The 17,561-nt window shown below is 43.4% G+C and overlaps 1 protein-coding gene across 1 annotated transcript in view; it reads right to left on the bottom strand.

The window, feature by feature from the left end:
* SGPP2 (sphingosine-1-phosphate phosphatase 2) overlaps positions 1–16,934 on the bottom strand; it is a 31,143-nt gene extending 14,209 nt beyond the window's left edge. The window contains exons 1-2 of the mRNA XM_081910520.1: positions 16,625–16,934; positions 7,436–7,594 (exon numbers count right to left, since the gene is read on the bottom strand). Of these exons, the coding sequence (XP_081766646.1) occupies positions 7,436–7,594; positions 16,625–16,837 (372 nt within the window). The 5' untranslated portion in view covers positions 16,838–16,934. The remainder of the gene's footprint in view (positions 1–7,435; positions 7,595–16,624) is intronic.
* Between the last annotated feature and the right edge of the window lie 627 nt (positions 16,935–17,561).

Genomic DNA, 17,561 nt, shown 5'->3' on the forward strand with positions numbered 1-17,561 from the left:
AATGTTTGGGTGGGTGGATAGGTAGAGCAGATCTTCTGCTTTTCCTATTGCTGTAAGAATGGCTTGTTCTCCTGATTGCATTGCCATTAATTATATTATATCATGTTGCAGGAGTTCTTATTCCATTGTGTTTATGACCTTCTATTAAGCTGCCTTGATTCTACCAACGATGGCAGAAAAGTGGCACATCAACTTGAAAGATGCCTTTCCTCCTCATGGTCTTCTCCCGATAGATTTTCCAGCACTTTTTAACCACCACATATTCACTGCCTCGTTCGCGCCACGGATAGCACAATTCTTGTGGTCCCACACACTACTCTTTTAGTGGCACCGTTCCCTTCCCAATTCTTTGCCTCTATCTCAAGGACCATATCTCCCCTTGGTCAACCCTCTGGGAAACTGCATGCCACAAGTAGCTATGGCCACACCACACTCTTGCACATGTGTACACACAGGGACATAAGTACTGTAGATCAGTCAAGGAGAGCCAGTTACCAACTCTTATTTTCTCAAATGATCTACCTGGTGGCCCAGAAAGGTGCAATTTGCATCTTTCTCCAAGCTCAGAAAAGTTCAGACCTTTTGCCCCACAACATTGTGTCTTTATTATTTTTGTTTCGTTTTTCATCACCACCAGCAAAACTGGTGAGATCTTGGGGTGCTGGAAAATTTTGCTTGAGAGTTTAATCAGGTTCCTGGGCCAGGTGTTAGCTGCCCCTGCTCTATCCAATAATATTTTGGACCTTCATCCCTTCTCCAGCAGCCACGTGGCACTGGGATCCTTTCTCCAGGAATTCTGTCCGCTTCTCTGCATTAACTGTCTGGGCTTTGAGGCAGGGTGCATTTGTTGACTAGCGATTGGAGGCTGTGGGAATTCCTCTTGTGGCTGCATGCAATTACACTGACCGCATGATGTCAGGTTTCCTCTAAAACCCCCAAGAAGTGACACACACCAGAGGCAAATGGAATTAAATATTCCAAGTACGATACAAAATTGGAGCACACAGTTGTAATTAGGGGACCTAATGCACAGGATTATTTGAGAACCCACAGTTATTAGCAAACTGCTGGTTCTTTTCTTCCTTGGGGAAGCAATGTATTGATGCTCTCAAGTTTGTGAAATGCTTTTCTATTAGAAAGCTCTTTTGAAATTTTGAGAGACTTCTTCTGGAAACTTATCATCTGACCTCATAATTATGAGACTTATTTAAAAAACCACAGAGCATGCCCACCTGAAGAGCCTGATGCCATTTACCAGTACAGATCAATGGGAAGGATCACTAATGCAGTGGTTTTTGTATTTGTACGGATAGATGATGTTCAGTTGTAATTTAACTCCCAATGGGGATTTTGTAGAAATGAATTTAGTGGCCAGCACACAATCAGCTTGGATTCCGTGGTCCTCGAGCTCTAATTCTTATTTTGAAGGAGTCCTATGAACAAGGTTTTCAATATGGGGACACACACACACATTTCAACAATCCTGCGTGCTAGAGTCTTTTATTTTATAAACATTTGTTCTAATTCTGTATCCTGCTTTTAAAAAAGAATGCTTAGTTCCATTGCTGCCTCTGGCTTTTAAGTACTTTTTTAAAGTATTTTTTATTAAACAAATTTAACAAATCAAATTATAAATCAAATGTAACCAATTACATTTCCCCCTTCCCTCTCCCAGCCACCAAATACTTCCCTCAGCTCCTCTCTCTGATTTGTTTATGCATATTATTCTCTGCATGTTGTAAAATTGTAAAATAGTACTTTTGAGACAAGCCTCATTTTAAAATTTGTGTCAAAATTGCTCTTGACACAGTTGCAATGGTTGTATTTTACATCAAAAAGCAGGGCACGCACTTTTAAAATCTAATGATTGAATACAATGAGGCACATTCATTGTTGATGAAATCTTTGAGGGGTCGGAACAGATGCTCTGAACAGCAAAAATGAGATCAATCATGAAAATGCTGGAAAAAACCTCAGTGCACACTTTGTAGAGACACTCTTGGTCTTCTTGGAGTGGGGTGGGGTGGAATAAATCATCCAACTACTAATATTTCTCCACCAGTTACTGCCAGGCATCTTGTTTTTCTGCAATCTATCAGTTTACACCAGACACTCCCCTGCCAAAGTCCACACTGCTCAGCCTTTCAATATATATGCAATACATATATATGCTGCTTGTGTCCCTGAGCTGGCAGCACATGCTGGTGTGCATTTGTAAATCTATAAAGCAGGGAGGTGTGTGGAATTTTTGCCAGCCTCAGGGCCACACTCCCTCCTGAGGAACTTTTCATACACAAAGGTCAGTGTGGTTTCTAGACCACCTCCCACAAATTTCTTAGTCCAGTCAGGTAAAAGCCCTCACAGTGTGTGCAGAACTGGGCATGTTGTGGAGAAGGGTGAAGCCTGGGCAGAACTCCGAAAGCCAAAGATCGAGAACTGGAGGTTTATTCCTGCTATGGAGCAATTCCTGTCCCCGCAGGTTCTGAATAATATGCAGAACCATTATAGTCAAATAGCTTAACAATCTGCTTACAAGGTGTACCTGAGTACCACTGAGATTAAGCAGGTGGAAAATCCTTCTCCCACATAATTTATAAGCCTGTTTTGAATAGAAGTTTTGTTCTTTGTATTTCCTTGTGCAACCTGGCAATGGGAAAACCAACTTCCTTGATCCATGAGTGTTCCAGTAAACTAACTTTGGGACACATACTAATGTGTTATTTATATATATTACACCACCTGCTTTTCAGAGTTTATCAGTTTGTCATTCAGTTTCCTCCCCAACTACAGATCCCTCAAAACCAGATTTATTGCCTCCAATAAAACAAATCAAGGAGATTGGAGCAAAGCGCTCTTATTTTCACCCAATTTGCAAATTGCTAAAGAACTGTCAAAACTTAGATACATGCCTGTTAAGGCATTGGAGGGGTGTGTGCTGCTGCAAATCTCTAAAGCCTACATATTTCTACACTAGTCTTAATTTAGTACAAATAAAGACTGCTTTGCATCTTCTAGCCAAGCCAATGCAGTCAAATAAGATCAACAATGTAACTGGAAAACTGCATGGCAATTCATTCCATTTAGGTTACTTGCTCAGAACCTCAGCTTCCCTTAAAAAACCTGCTGGAACCATTCCTGCCATGTGAAGAATGAGGCAATATATAACGTCCAAGTTAACACTGGAAGAAGCTGATGAAAGCTGATGAAGCAACTTCCCTATGAGGAAAGCTTGCAGCATTTGGGACATCTCAGTTTAGAGACAAGGTGAGGGGCGACACAATAGGGGTTGATAAAATGATGCACGGCATAGAGGAAGTTCACAGAGAAATCTCTCCCCCCTCCCATAACACTGGAACTTGTGAATGTTGGGAGATTTAAGACAGATAAAAGGAAGTACCGTATTTTTCACTCTATAAGACGCACCAGACCACAAGATGTGCCTAGTTTTTGGAGGAGGAAAACAAGAAGAAGAAAAATCTGAATCTCAGTGCGTTGAAAAACAGCAATCCCTCTTGCTGTTCTGGCTTCTGTGATAGCTGTGCAGCCAGCATTCGCTCCATAAGACGCACACACACTTCCCCTTACTTTTTAGGAGGGAAAAAGTGAGTCTTATAGAGCAAAAAATACGGAACTTCTTCACAAACAATGGAACTCACTCCCACTGGAAGGAAGCCGCAATGGCCACCAGCTTGGAGAGCTTTAAAGGGGGAGTAAACAAATTCATGGAGGAGAAGGCTATCAATGACTCTTAGCCATGGGAGGCAGTAATGCTTCTGAATTCCTTTTTGCTAGAAACTGCAGGGGGGAGAGGGATCTGAGGCTCACATCCTGCTTGCATGATTCCCACAGGCATCTGGTTGGCTACCGTGAGTTCAGGATCCTGACTAGTTGGGCTGTTGGCCTGATCTATCAGGCTCTTCTCACGTCCTTATGAAATTGAGGTTTTCAAGACATTCCTGAAGCAGAGGATGTCAGGGCTGGTGTGAGAAAGCAAGTACACACCAAAATACTTTTTAGGTTTGTCTCCCCAAGTGGCAGACTTCATAGTTTTTGCTCTGGAATGTCAAATGGCATTATCTGAGGAGCATGCAAGAGTGCAGCAGCAACATTTCCCAATACCAGGCAGCGTGGAACATTGTCAAACACAACTTACCTATAAATTCACTTCGTGTGTGTGTTAATTCTAGCAGAAATATAGTTTTCAGGTGGAAGTGGCTACTGCATCATTCCCAGGACTTAAACGCTGTGATATACTAACAAGCCTAAAAATGCCCCCCCCCCAAATTAGAAACTTAGAAAGCTGCCATAAACCAAGTTAGACCATCAATTCTCCTAGCTTGGTATTGTCCACACAGCCTGGCAGCAGATCTCCAGGGTTTCACGCTGGATTCTCTCCCAATGCCATGTGGAGATGCAGGGAATTGAACCTGGAACTTTCTGAATGCAAAGGAGATTCTCTACCACTGAGCCACAACTCTACATGCTTTTTGTCATGCAAATTAAGCAACTGGCTTGCCTGTGTGTTAACCAAAGAATGGCCATTCTAATGCACCCAGCCTTGGGGAAAACTACTGAAGGTATCTATATATTATCTTCAGAATGCAGAGAATGAAAACAATGTCTATTTCTAGCAGGGAGACACTCTCCTTTGGACCCAGAGATATTGCCTAAAGTAATGCATCTTACTCAAAAAAATGGAACGTATTGGTCTCTCCCCCTCATCTTTTCTGTTTGAGATTTTCCAAAAAGCACCTGAACTACAAGGGAGAGGGAGAACAGAGGGTGAAACACACTCCATGCATCAGTTTGGCCTTTCTTAGTAACACCCAGCAGGCTCCAGCAGAGGTCACTACTACACACAGCTGCAAAAAGTTTTAAGTTTATGTCAAGAATTATATTATTAAGCAGCTTCAAAATAGGGGCATGAATGTGGATTTTGGAGAATGAATACAGAGTGTGGGGCAAAGCTCACTGTCTGCTTTCAGTCGGTTATCCCAAACTGTTCAGTGTCCAGTTCTGATAACATCAATGACAATAACATTTATTTATATCCCATCTCCCCCCCCAGAGCAAGACTCAAGGTGGCTTATACAAATTGAAACAACACAGATAAAATACAAAAGGCTAAAAACGTACAAAAGATAATAGCTGAAAAGTAATTAAAATCTAATAGAACTTAAACCTTTTAAAATATAGATACCAAAAACAGTACAGCACAGCAAAGCTATTTCCTTCCTTCCTTCCTTCCTTCCTTCCTTCCTTCCTTCCTTCCTTCCTTCCTTCCTTCCTTCCTTCCTTCCTTCCTTTAAAAAACAGTTCCCAAAGGCCTTTTGGAATAAAATTGTCTTTGCTTGCCAGCGGAAGGACAACAAGGAGGGAGCCAGTCTAGTTTCTTTAGGGAGAGAATTCCAAAGGCTAGGAGCGGCCACTGAGAAGGCCCTTTCCCGCATCCCCACCAAGCTCGCCTATGAAGGTGGTGGGACTGAAAGAAGGGCCTCACCCAAAGATCTCAGAGCCCAGGCAGGTGTGTATGGGTGAATACAGTCCTCCAGAAAGCCTGGACCTAAAACTCCTGAAAAGCTAGCAAGTCTAAAATCATCGATGAGGGAGAGCCAGTGCAACCAACTGACGTGAATACTTCAACTTAAAAAGCAAGGTTTGCCAGGTTCAGTTCAGCTACAGCATATGAAGGCCAGTTTACACTGTCTGTCACTGAAGTGGGTACAGCTGCATGGGAGGATCATATGACCTCCATTTTTACATGGTAAGGTGGGTTTGTTTATTTGTCTTTAGAACACGGAGTGTGGAGAGCATTTCAGAGATGTATAAATTTGCAACAAGCATTAACCCATGTGAAAACTGAAGGAATAAAATGGCTCGGGAGTTCTGTAACTGAGTGTTTTATTGCCCCGATTCACTGAGGGAGGTCTGGGCACAGAAACAGGAATCCTTGCCAAGTATTCCCTGCTGGCTTCAACACAGCACAAAAGAGGCTGCCAATGCACACAATTTATCTGCCCAGGTGTCTATCAGGTGTGTGTGCAAAGTTCAGTTGCTGGCTAGGGCTGTCGCCTTCAGCAGCGCTCACCAACCAACCATCTCCTGCAGAGACATTGGACACACACTGTCAGGGGGTGAATATCAATGAAGGTAAGCTCTACCTTTTCACAAAAGGCTATTCAGTGCTGGCGCAAGAATGCCTGTACAGATTCTTGCATCAACTTCACAATGGAGTCTTTGGGTTGGGGTTGAAAGCTTTGGATTGGTTGGTGCCATGTTTCTTTTTTACGGCTTCAAAGCAATTTATTAAAACTATGGAATGGCCTGTCATATAGAGCTGATTAAAAAATCAGTGAAATAAGTGCCACTGACTAATTTTGCACTAAAGGTAAAGGTAAAGGTAAAGGGGACCCCTGACCATTAGGTCCAGTCGTGACCGACTCTGGGGTTGCGGCACTCATCTCGCTTTATTGGCCGAGGGAGCCGGTGTACAGCTTCCGGGTCATGTGGCCAGCATGACGAAGCCGCTTCTGGCAAACCAGAACACGGCACAGAAACGCCGTTTACCTTCCCACCGGAGCGGTACCTATTTATCTACTTGCACTTTGACGTGCTTTCGAACTGCTAGATTGGCATGAGCTGCGACCTAGCAACGGGAGCTCACCCTGTTGCAGGGATTCGAACCGTCGATCTTCTGATCGGCAAGCCACAGCACCACCCCCGTCCCTAATTTTGCACTTCTTGATACCAAACAATGTTGAACTTAAGGATTTCTGCCACAACTGTACAACCCCCCCCCAAAAAAAACCCCCACACACAGATTTTCAAATACTGCAAGAGCAGGCAGTTATGTTTGCTAAATTTTTATCCTGGTGTATCCCAAAACAGTATGAACACATGCTAGGAATCAACCACCAACTGGATGCAATACCAGTTGTGTAAAGTGTGACAATTGTACATTCCAAACTGGGGACAAGAACTTTGAACTTCACACGAAACTTTTTTAAAATTGAATTGAATACAAAAATTAAAATTTCATATTAATCAAGCTCAACCTATATAATAAATACCGCTTTTTAATGTTACCTTTTCAGGAGGCACACTTTCATCCTTTCTGTTTACAGAGTGGTGGACATGCTATTATGTTGCAGTCAAAACCAAAGCAGGTATTCTGGTATCTTAAAGACCAACCAGTTTTATTATGGTTTGAGGCATTTTCATTGACTAGAATCCATTCCCTTTAGATCCAGGATGAAGTAGAGTCTAGTCCAAGAAAGCTTTAAATCTGTTAGTCTTTAGGGTGTCCCCAGATCTTTCATTGCTAGAAATGTCAAAAGTTATACAGCTTGATTGGCAACCAGAAAGCTAGAGAAAAAACAGCTGATAATGTTACAACAACTTGCACATATATAGTAATAATCCGAGCAATACTTACAGACCACATAAGTATCAGCCTTCTGGCAACATAGGGGTTAATGCTCCAGTAACTGAATGGGAGGAATGTGATGTAGAAAACCTCTTGACCCATTGCAGCGGAAATCCTGAACAGGTAGTAGTAGAAATAATTCTTTACAACGTATTCTTGTGAACAGTCCTAAGAGAAATTGTTTTGTAAAGGTTAATACGTTTTGCTGAAGAGAAACCAATGTTACTTTGCTACTCTAACAGCCCTCCAGAAACTAATTTGTTATTCAAATGATCTCTTTGCATGTGACATTTGGGTCCTCATGTTTTAACACCTGGGTGCAATGCATTTCCTGCCTAACTGGCCTTTTTTTAAAAAAAATAATTTGTTAAAAGTGTCTTTTAACCCACATTAATCTATTCTATCATGCAAAACAAACAAAGCTGGTAATGCACAAAAATTTTTTTAAAAGCCTAACATAGCTCAAGAAGTAACAGCCTGCTTTTTATTTGCTCCTAAGCTAAAACCAACTAAATGATAAGCAAATAATGAATCAAATCCATGTTGTACAAGATACCATGATGATAAGGTATTGTTCTGAATACATAACAAGAGGAGAATCTAGACACCATAATTCAATCTGTCCCTGTGATCAGAACAAAAACCTATAGGGCTGATTATTTAAAACCTCAGTCTTCATTTCATTTTGTTTGCAATATTATCTAAATGTTACTATATCGCAGTGAATGGCACACAATGAAAATCTTCTTCCCTGGACAAGACACATGCAACCAGTATTTATCTTCTCAACAGAAAAGCGTTTTTCTAGTCTGAGAATACCATTAACACCCACAAACCACCAAAATTCTTATGTGAGTGTTGATGTGTGCAGGCAGTGGGGGCAGAGGGCAGGATACAGCATTTCCTTTAAGTTTTCCTTTGCTTCTCGTATTGGGAGGGAGGGGGAGCTGTTGGTTGGAAAACAAAAGGAAAACCTCCACTAAGGCATATGCCTTCCCAAACAGCCAACTGCTCTCAAAGGACGAGGGACACCTTTCTAAGGTGGCATGGATAGTTGCAAAAGCAGATGCAGACATCTTACTCTCAGTGACTGAGACAGCAGACTGAGCATTTGCTCACTGACATCCTTGCCTCCCCAAAGCACTCTAAAGAGGGGCAAAGTTGCCAGTACAAAAAGTAGCATTCTTGCAAGTTTTGTAGGGCATGTGGCCAGGCACTTTTGAAAACCAGAAAACGGATTAGATGAAATTCTGGCCCAAGACAGGAAGCCAGTTCTTGGGTTCTCAAGGCCAAGCTAGATGTGATGCTTTTCATTTTTCATCGTCACTAGATCTATTTGTCACCGGACAAAAGACTCCAGGATACATGATTTTAAAATCAATATAAAAGGTAAAGGACCATTAGGTCCAGTTGTGGCCGACTCTGGGGTTGCGGCGCTCATCTTGCTTTATTGGCCAAGAGAGCCGGCGTACAGCTTCCGGGTCATGTGGGCAGCATGACTAAGCCGCTTCTGGCGAACCAGAGCAGGGCACGGAAACGCTGTTTACCTTTCCGCCAGAGCGGTACCTATTTATCTACTTGCACTTTGACGTGCTTTCAAACTGCTAGGTTGGCAGGAACAGGGACTGAGCAATGGGAGCTCACTCCGTCACAGGGATTCGAACCGCCGACCTTCTGATCGGCAAGTCCTAGGCTCTGTGGTTTAACCCACAGCGTCACCCACGTCCCAGCTTTCGAATATAGCCATCAACAATTAATGAAACACTTACCCTGCTAAGGATAATATAAAACAATAACAAACAAGCAAACACAAATATTATATAGGCCAAGATAAGAAAAACATCAGATAGGAACTACAAAATGGTGACTTTCCCCATCAAGGAAGAAGGTGTGAGTGAAGATTTATGTCAGGAACATGGAAGGGGGGGAATAAAGATCTACACTGAGAACAGGGGGCACTCAAATCAACCTTACCCAATGGTTGAAGTGGGAACCAAAGGCCATCGTGGGAAGGGGCCCACTCTGAATCACACCCAGGGGGTGCAGAGCCCAGGAGCCCCCACCATTTCCTCCCAAAGGGTGGGATGAGACCAGTAGAGCCTCCTATTCACCAAGAAGCCACCAGGTAAAGGCATCATTGTGGGGAAGGGAGGAGACAGAGCTAGTCTCCAAGGAGCATGCCACAGCCATAGCTGCCACCACAAGAGTGGCAGCAAGAGATGCATTCCTTGAAGGCCAGATTTGCTGCTCCTGTGAATCCTTCCACCTGAGGCAGTCACCTCTCCTTGCCTCATGGATGGGTTGCCTCAATTTTATTTAAGTAAACAAGCTATGCAAATCTGATGAAAATTGGGGGGGGGGGAGAAGCTGTCCAGCCAGAAACCAAACAAATTCATAGTTATGAAATGCATTGTGTGGGGAAGTTTGAACCACATAACTTAGTTGGCGTTAATGATATTTTCTTCCTGCTTGATTTTCAGAGTAATTTCCTTCAATGCAACTCCATTTTTAATACTTCCTTTTCATTCCAGGCAACAGCACCATTTCATCACAGTGTTCATTTACACAACATAATATTTACACAACAAGTTATTTCACACAACGAAATGGAATAAGCAAATAGACTAAAGACACTTTTGGGGCACGGCTTCAACAGTGGTAAATTCATCTGAACTGAACTCTGAGGTCAGACTGGATAAGCAGCCTGAACAACAACAAAGTGAGTAGCAACAGCAGCTTGTTTCATAGGGTCTCTCCTTTTTGTACGATGGTCTGAAGCAGCGTCCGCTAACCATGTGTCTTCCAGAGATTTTGAAGCACAAATCCCATCAGTCCCAGCCAGCATGATTGTATACTCCAAAAACTCCAAGCACTGGAGGTAGGACTGGGATAAATCCCTGCCTGAAAGCCTGGAGAGCCACTAGCAGTCAGTGTAGACAATACTGCGCTAGATGGACCAATAGTCTGATTCAGTATAAAGGCAGCTTTCCATGGAGGAAGGATGCCAACAGAAAGTGTAAAGCTAAATGGAAACAGTGCCCTGGGAGCAGCAAATTGCCAGCCAGTCTGGTATGGTGGCTGTTCAAATCTCATTCAGCCACAAAACTCAGTGTGTGACTTTAATGCATTCTTCTCTCAGCAAAGTCTACCACTAGGAATAGGTGAAACGGACAATTTTGATCTCTCTTAGTTTCTCTGCTTTCCATTCTTAAGTTCAGTTCTTTACATTTTCACATCAGTTTGTGATTTTTTTTAAAGTCCTCTTGAAAATTCGTCAGCCTTTAAGTGTGAATTTCTCAAAATAAACATTTTTTTAATGCAGTTTAGCCTAATATGCACATTTTTGCAAGGCAATTTTCCCCAATACAATGCATTTTTGAATGTTGTTTTCATTTCATGCACACTTTAGCATGGAATATGTATTTTTGAACACACTGCTTGATGGGAACACTGCACTGCAAAATTCAGAGTAGTGCAAATTTTGAAAGATGACTGTGCTTTGGTTCATGCATTGCTCGCAAACAGTTGGTTCATGTATTGTTGGTGAAAATTGTGTACAGTAGACCATCCCAGGTTGCTTGCAGAAAGGGCAGGATGAACACAATAAATAAAAACAAAATGTGTGCATTTTTTAAAAAGCATTTTTAAAAAATGCACACCACTTACTGGCATAAAACACCTCTAAGCAGTTTACAAAGAACATTGAGCAGGAAGCTCAACAATGGTCAGAGAGGACCTGGATACAGAAGTATGACATGATGAAAGGACAGATGGAAAATATGGGAGGATGAGAAGCGGTGCAAAAAAGGAGAGAGATGAAAAACAATAGGCTGTGGGGAAATCCCACAGAACCGAGGGACAAGAGGAGTTGTGTGTGGTTCAGATAAAGGTGAAGGGAAAACAGCTAAGTTTTTAATAACTTCTGTGAATAGCCTCCAGATATAAGTACCTTGCCATCATTGGCAACGATTAAGCCTTTCTGTTTTCTTACTCCAAGAAGCATGTAGGGAATGCTCTCCTATTGTGATGCACATCAGTTATCCTGTAACATTATCCTGGACCAGCTACAACAGGACTTTGAGAGAAGCTTAAATCTCTGATGGGCAAAGAGCCACACACTGTACCCAGGGCTGCATCTAGATACCTGCAACTTGCAAGCTTACCTCCAGCTGTCACTGGATATTACAACAATTGTGAATTGATTGTCCTTCTTCCTAAGAGGCTGTGGCAGTGTAGATGGGACCGTTCCCTGGTATATTTCACAACCTGCTCCCTTGAAAAGTGATGTGAAAACAGGACTGTAGGCACTCTCAATGGCACAAGTCTCCCGCAAGAATGAAAAATGTGTGCATTCAAGGCTCTGTTCAGGTTCTAGGCAGCAGTCTAAACTCACCATCTCTGTATTTTTCCAGAGATGCTACATGGATGTTTAAATCTAAATTCTTTGTGAGACTCCCATCGCAATCTAACAATGGTTATACTTTACTGAAGGATGCAAGTGTCTTAAATTATTAAATTTCCCTTATGAAGTATTAAACACATGATCTAGTTACAAACAGCATTCAGTTGAGCTCAGCTCCAGACGTGGGAGGGACAGTAATTTCAAGAATAATTTTCAAAAGACATGCTAGTTTTCAATGCACATGGACTATTTGTCACCACGGAGCATTCAAAAATGCCTTCCACTTAGGAAAGTCTGTGTGCCACAAAATTCTGCTGCATCAGTTTATCAGATCTGGCTCAGCCTTCATCTAAAGCAGAAGATTATAACGTGTGGTTGTAAACCAGATTTTTTCTTCATGAACACATGCATTTCTACACAAATACCCCTACCTGTTCTGCTTTCAGCAATAAACATACTGCCATAAAACTTCAAACCTGCTCCTCCTCCTTACCTTTCACCAGCACAAGAATTGCAATATTGTATTGAGTTTCTGTAGTTTAATACCCAACTGAGGAACATGATTCCACAATACTAATCCTCAGCATTCATTTAGAGTTTTGTATCTTCAAAGGGTTGTACAACATTAATAAATTAAGCTCACCTACTCTAATGTAGCCATCACCCCTACTTTATGTAGAAAAATGAGTTGCCGAAGGCAAGGAAATAGGTGTTTTCAGATTTGGGATTAGAATTTGAGTGTTACTCGTAATCAGACCCACACAATGCACAATAGCCAATCCTGACTCTACTTAATCAGGCTTATTTTTTAAATTAACTATAATTTGTGTGCCAAATTAATATTGTTCTGTAAAATGCAGAAGGCAATGCAATCCAAAATTAAGAAAGTCGTTCAGATATTATGGCCTCCAGGATTTGAAATACATTAGCTCTGTTGTGCAGTTACCAAATGTTGCAGGACTGAAGGCAAGTAGGATTTTAGCATACCTTGCAGATTTAATGATTTTGAAATCATGTAAAAGTGGCAGCTAGGGTCTTAAGACACCTACAAGGCAACGCCAGTTTCCCATAACATAAGCAGACCCTATACGAGATCTTTCTAGATTTTAAGTGGAGAACTACCTTTCTGGGGGCCAAACTAGATGTAACAGTGGCAGACACAATCACTTTCATGCATCTATCCATAATTATATCTATCTAATTATAACCTCAAAAGGGAGAGAGTTGAATCATCATTTCTGAAGTCAATTGTCCAAACCCAAAGCCCAGCACCAGAAATGAACCAGGCATGGAGAAGAAACAGAATTGGATTCTTCCAATCAGCTGCTTGCCACACCAGAGGAAGAAAGGGTTGAATTATTCCCCACCTCCTTTTGACAGGGCCCAAACTTTCTCCATGAACCGCAGCATTCAGATGTGAGTGCCTGGCTTTCCTAAAAGAGAAATTAAGTGACTCCCCATCTTTTTCATGGGGAACCGTTGGCCCTCCAGATGTACAGTTACCATCATCCCTGGCCACTGTCCATGCTTGCGGGGGCTGATGGGAGATGCAGCTCAATAACACCTGGAGGGCCAAAGGTTCTCCATACCTGTGTTAGAAATTTGCTCTTTGGAGCTGCTCTGCATAGATCTAAGCTAATGTGTTGATTGAGGGAAGGAGGGAGGAAAAGCATCTTGGAGAACGGGTGGGGGAGAAACAAAAACTGCATATCAGCATATAGTATGCGTGTTATATATTTTAAAAGCACATGTGAAGGACAGAGAAAGTGGAATGGTAGGAAAGAGTAAGGCAATGGAGATCTTTAAGGTGGAAAGAAGTTTTTTTATTGTTCCCATTATTCTGAATATGAAAAAGCTCATTTATCCCAGTAGAGCATGAATGAAGAACGTTTAACCCTCCCAGTGTTGTTGGATGCTAACTCTCCTAAGCCCCAGCTGACACGGTCAAGGATGAGAGTTGCAGACCATTGCCATCTGAAGGGCCATAGATTCCCCATCCTGGCTGTAGACAAGGGTTTCCCAAACTTGGGTCTCCAGCTGTTTTTGGGCTACAGCTCCCATCATCCTCAGCTAGCAGGAACAGTGGTCAGGGAAGATGGGAGCTGTAGTCCAAGAGGCAGGGAAACCCGGCTGTAGGTTATGTAGCCAAAATCATTCGTTAAACACATCAAGAAAATTCCAATCTAGGCACAGGGGGAGAAATATTATGCAAGAATCTCATCAAAGCCTAACTTGAAAACTCATATTTCCTCCCTCAGAGTGAATATACATCTAAACAAACAAGTCAGTTCCAATAAGAGCTGAGTTGCTGTTACTACTGTGCTCTCCCCATCCCTGTTGTGCTCTCCCACAGTTAGATTTTTGTGGCAAATCATAGTTTGCCATTATGTGTGAAACAGGAAAATACCATAGTTTGGTATTTTGCTAGGAGTTGACCATTGGAACCATTCATTAAAGCTAATTCAGCAGCGGGCACAGAGACAGATTAATCTTCAAACATCAGCTAAGTAAAGCATTACAGAGCAACTACATTACCTCTTACATTCAAAAAGTATACAAAGAGAAACAGTATGACAGTTGCGACTATAACTATTGACGCAAGGGTTTTGCACATCAGAATAAAGACCGCCTTGCTTGGATTGGATTGGAGAGGATCTGAAAGGAAAAAATGGGAAAGCTATGGAAAAAAAGAAGGGGGGAGGAGGAAAATGAACTCAATTCAGGAGGAAAGTAGTTGGTTGAATAGTTGGTTTATTATAAACAATAAATTATTATTATTAGCCAGACATCTCTAGATAGGGCTCAGACCGTTGCCCGTCTGGGACACTGAAGAGCTGCACTTGGCATGAGACAAGTTCCTGTGTTCCTAAGAAGGAACAACAATAGCATAAGAAAGAAAAATTAAAGCTGCAGCCCTAGAACCACTTTTCTGGGAATAAGCCCTGTGGATCATAATGGGACTTGATTCCAAGGAGACATGTATGTAGGACTGCACTGTAAAGTGCAGAAGCAATAAGCTGGAAACAAATAAGATAATAAAGTGAGCATGGGAGGACAGAATACAAAGGGAAGAGACTTTTGGTACATTTACGTGATAGATCCCTGCTCAGAGACCGCCAGCCTTTTGAGACAAGAGGATAAACAAATTGAAGTGGTCAGATATTACTAGTTCATCTATAAAGTCCACCTGAATAGTGAAGTATTTCATAAAAGTCACACACGCCCTCTTTAGCAGTGCTATGCAGGTAGCACACTTGAATCTTGGTGCGTCAGTGCCCACACAATCAGAATTAATTAGTTTGTGTCTCTTTTCAACAGAGTTCAGTTTGGGCATATCACAATAGCTATTATCACAGAGTCATATTGTTTCTATTTGTGCACAATGGTCTCCATGGAATTCTATGACATAGTACTGTGAGGGAGGAAGATCTCTTAACACTTAAGCAGCCTTGCCATGCTCAAGGGAAGTGTTACAGTTTCAAAGAGTAAGCCAACATTACCTTATCAAGTTCCTGCTTGCATTAGTACAGAATCATTCCAGTCTGGTGGTACAAAGGAAATCAATGGCTAGGATATGAAGGTTACTTAAGGAACTGTACAATAGGAAAGTTTCTCATTCCTTACTCTTCCCTATGATGTGATCTGTGACCTGTGAACTGTGATCCCCCCAAAAAAGTATTGCTTTGGGATCAACAGAGACTTTAAACAATCTGGGGGTAAGGGCTAAATTGGAGGAATTCCTTTAAAGTTAACATCTTTTGATCCAAGCCAATAGGTTTATGATGTCACAATATCTGGGGTTTATTATAATTTTCTTCTGACCTCATAGAAGTTAATCAGTTCTGGGAGCAGGAAGAAATACAATGTTCACATTTTCAGTTTTATGGAAGGGTGGAGTCCAATTCTTCACCTAGTTTCTCACTGAAAATGCCATCACCCTACCTATGTAAGGTCAAATTCAATTCTGTCACACTAGACCATGATTTTGTACTTTATTTTAAATGAATGCAAATCAGCAACTCTTTGGAAAGTGTCAACTCATTCACAAATTCTGAAGCAATTCCTTGGGGGGGCGCGCGGTTATCCTATAATCCTATATCCTATAATCTAATCACCCAATTTGCTTTCATTTGAAATTAACCTGAAAAATAAAGCAGCCTAGGAAATTCGCTAGATGTTAAGTCAGGTAGGTATAACACTGCCAAATTGTTCTGCAACAATGTCGTTCCATGATATTGCAGAGTCTGCCTTCCATATCTGTGCTCTGCCACATCAACACGAGCTCAGCACAACCGAGGTCGAAGGCTGCGGTGCTCGGCTTGAAATGAAAAGCGTCCTGCACAATATCTTCGGGACTTCGGCTATCCCTGGATGTCCTAGACTTGCAACTCGATTATTGCTGAGCCAAGGAACGGGGGCTGCAGTTCTTTCCTCTTCCCCTCCCTTCCTCCTTCCTTTAACCTTCCTCACTTGAACAACAGGAAATCCATCTGCCTCCGCGAGAAAAAGAGGGGGGGAAGGAGCGAGATCGTGGGGCGAGAGACCCGGACAGGGGAAACCTGCGCAAGACTGAGACGAGTCCATTTCCTCGGGATAGCAAGCATTTCGCGCGCTCTCGCAACTCACCTGCATTCAAGGAGGTGCCATTTCCTCCGTCCAACGTGCCAAGCTCCTTATCTGTCTCTAGGACGCGCTTCTGGGTCAGAGGCTACAACTTGAGCCCCGGTACCTTTTCCTCTCCCCCTCCCCGCCGCTGCTTCAATTAACCCCTTCCTCTCCCTTTGTAACTTTCTTACCTTCCAGCCATTGCTGGCGGCGCCGGGGGCCGGAGGGTGGGCGCGCTGCTTGGCCGGACTGCTGCGCCCATTGGCGACGTCCCTCGCGGGCAGGTGGAGGGGGCTGCCGTTCCCCACCTTGCCGGCCTGCTCCGCCCCTCCCTCGGAGGCCGGGAAGAGCCCGCAGCAGCGCTGGAAGCGGGCCACGGGCTGCGAGTCCAGCAGGCAGGCCATCCTTCTTCCCGGCGGCTGGGGACTCGCTTCCCCCGCCCAGGCGCGGCGAGCAAACACAGCCCAGCCCGGCCGGCCGGCCACCGCGTTGCGGAGGAGCCAAGGAGAAAGGGCGGGGCTCCGGGCGCCCCGCGGACAGGTGCAGGCGGCGAGGCCCCGCCCACCCCTGGCCGCTGCCCACGACCCTCCTTGCCCCGCCCCGCCCCGCCTTGCATGACGAAGGCGGGAGAGGTGACAGGGTGATCTCTCAGTCGGACAGGAGCGCAAGATTGCTGCAGGAACCTGCTCCATGTGGAGCTGAAACCAATGCTATTCAAACCCAGCCAACTCCACACCTGTCTGCCTACCCTATCTTCCTTGGGAAATACTGCAAATGATCTTTCTTCTGGCTATATAGAGCATCTGCTCTGGTGGTGGTTAGATGTTGGGCTGAGACCCAGGTTCAAATCGCCACTCCGCCAGGGGAACTTGGACAAGGCACTGATTCTTAGCTGAACGTGCCTTCAAGGCTGTTACAGGGACAGAGGTGTACCTCAGCTCTTGTGCCCATGGCAATGAGCTGTATCGGCACCCTGCGGCATCACTTGCACCCATGGCAATGAGATGTATCGGAGGCCAAGGACCAGAAACCCCAAAAGTTTCCTTCTTTCTGCCTTTCGCGCTCTGCCAGTGACTTCCTCCATGCAGAGACGGTTTTAGGGCAGTACAATTGGTTCTGCACCACTGG

The sequence above is a fragment of the Podarcis melisellensis genome, assembly GCF_964234715.1.
Source record: "Podarcis melisellensis genome assembly, chromosome: 5".
Taxonomy (NCBI): domain Eukaryota; kingdom Metazoa; phylum Chordata; class Lepidosauria; order Squamata; family Lacertidae; genus Podarcis; species Podarcis melisellensis.